Source organism: Brassica oleracea, chromosome C2 (genome assembly GCF_000695525.1).
Source record: "Brassica oleracea var. oleracea cultivar TO1000 chromosome C2, BOL, whole genome shotgun sequence".
Lineage (NCBI taxonomy): Eukaryota > Viridiplantae > Streptophyta > Magnoliopsida > Brassicales > Brassicaceae > Brassica > Brassica oleracea.
The window spans coordinates 29,670,908-29,672,640 of NC_027749.1; the positions used below are offsets into that span (position 1 = coordinate 29,670,908).

General features: G+C 42.0%; 1 protein-coding gene across 1 annotated transcript in view; it reads right to left on the reverse strand.

The window, feature by feature from the left end:
- The window catches only part of LOC106323965, a 6,618-nt gene that overhangs the window by 2,719 nt on the left and 2,166 nt on the right, over positions 1-1,733 (reverse strand). Inside the window, exons 5-6 of the mRNA XM_013762000.1 lie at positions 565-1,697; positions 215-450 (exon numbers count right to left, since the gene is read on the reverse strand). Coding sequence (XP_013617454.1) covers positions 215-450; positions 565-1,697 — 1,369 coding nt within the window. The remainder of the gene's footprint in view (positions 1-214; positions 451-564; positions 1,698-1,733) is intronic.

Below are 1,733 nucleotides of genomic sequence, written 5' to 3' on the forward strand. Positions count from 1 at the left end.
GTTTGCCCAAAATACATGCCTCACAATCATTATTTTTAAACATGACAGCTGGTAACTTAATGCTTAAAGCCCTAACATGTGGATGTCCAAGTCTAGCGTGCCACAATGCATCTTTACTTAAGGAAGAAACATAACTAAATGAGAAGCAAGAACTAGAGATTGGACTAAGATCTTCAAGCATATAAAGGTCTCCTTTGGTTGCTTCTCAACTTACTGCTCTTAATATCCTGAAACTTAACATCATCAGGACTAAAAATAACATTGCATTGAAGATCAGTGGTGCATCTTTTGACAGATAAAAGATTAGAAGTAAACTCAGGCATGAAAAATGCTTTAGAGTCCTTATCAAACAGTTTCAGTTTACCTATTCCTCTAATAGGAATTCTATATCCATTAGCAATCATAACATGTCCATGAGCCAGTTCTATGTCTTTAATCAGGTTATTATCACTAATCATATGATGAGATGCACCAGAATCAATGATCAAAGGTTTATGCATGTTTCTAGTAATCTCAGTCCTTGATGGTTCATTTTGTTTTATCAGCTTTCCTAGTAATCCTAACATCTTACTAGTTATACTCGGCTCACTAGTAGCAGCGTAAGCGCTTTTAAACATGTCTAGTAACTTATCAGTATTACTAGGATTACTAGCAGTAGTGTAAGAGCTTTTAAAAATGTCTAGTAACTTATCAGTAGTACTAGGCAATGTATGAGCAGCATATGAGTATCCAAGGGTGTTTCCGAGAGTGTTACCAGACTCCTTAAGAGCTTTGAAGAAGGCTTCAAGGTCAGCTCTCTTGAATACCTCCTGATCCATACCCTTTCCAATCAGTTGATGAGACGCCAAGGCTCTACCTTCACTTTCACCCACCTTAGCGCCTGAGCTAGCTCCGGATGAACCAACACCATTTGCTTCAGAAGAAAGATGAGCCTTTGCATCCCTATCCCTGTTGGACCCACATGGTCTAAGGTGAGGATGTAGGCTCCAACACTCACTCTTATTGTGACCGGTCCTGTTGCAATGCTCACAGCTTCCCTCATACTTTTCATACTTCCTTCCTGAGCTTCTGTATGCATCCTTGTTTGCTTGCAGTCCTTCAGCTTGATGAGCCATAGTGAGCTCACCCTTGCCTCCAAACAGGCCAAGAGATCCCTCCTCCTTCTGAAGTTGCGCGCATACTTCCTCCATGGATGGTAGGTTAGGCGATCTCAAGATGTGTTTGATGACATCCTTGTAGAAAGAATCCAATGTCATCAACAACCCAAGCACTTGATCTTGTTCTCTTCTTTCCATAAGAGCTGCTTGATCAGTAGTGTTAGGTCTTAGACTTTCAAGTTCAGACCATAATGATCCAAACTTTCCCATGTGTTTGGTGAGCTCTCCTCCATCTTGTTTCATGGAGTTAATGGCTCTCTTCAGCTCAAACACACGAATGATGTTGGAGATGTTTCCAAACGTCTTTAAGAGGGTCTCCCATAAGTGTTTGGGAGTCTCACAGTAGCTGTAAGCTTCAAGAAGAGGGACATCAAGAGATCCTTGCAGCACGGAGAGCACCATCAAGTCTTCTTGCACCCACTTCTTTGCTTCAGCTTTGGTGAGAGTCTTTTCCTTTTCACCTTCTTCAGTTTCGTTGGCCACAGGCTTCGGACCATCATCAGTGATGTGGCTCCACAGCCCTAGCCTTCCAATAGCAGTCTTCACCAATCGAGACCACAAGAGGTAGTTTGAACC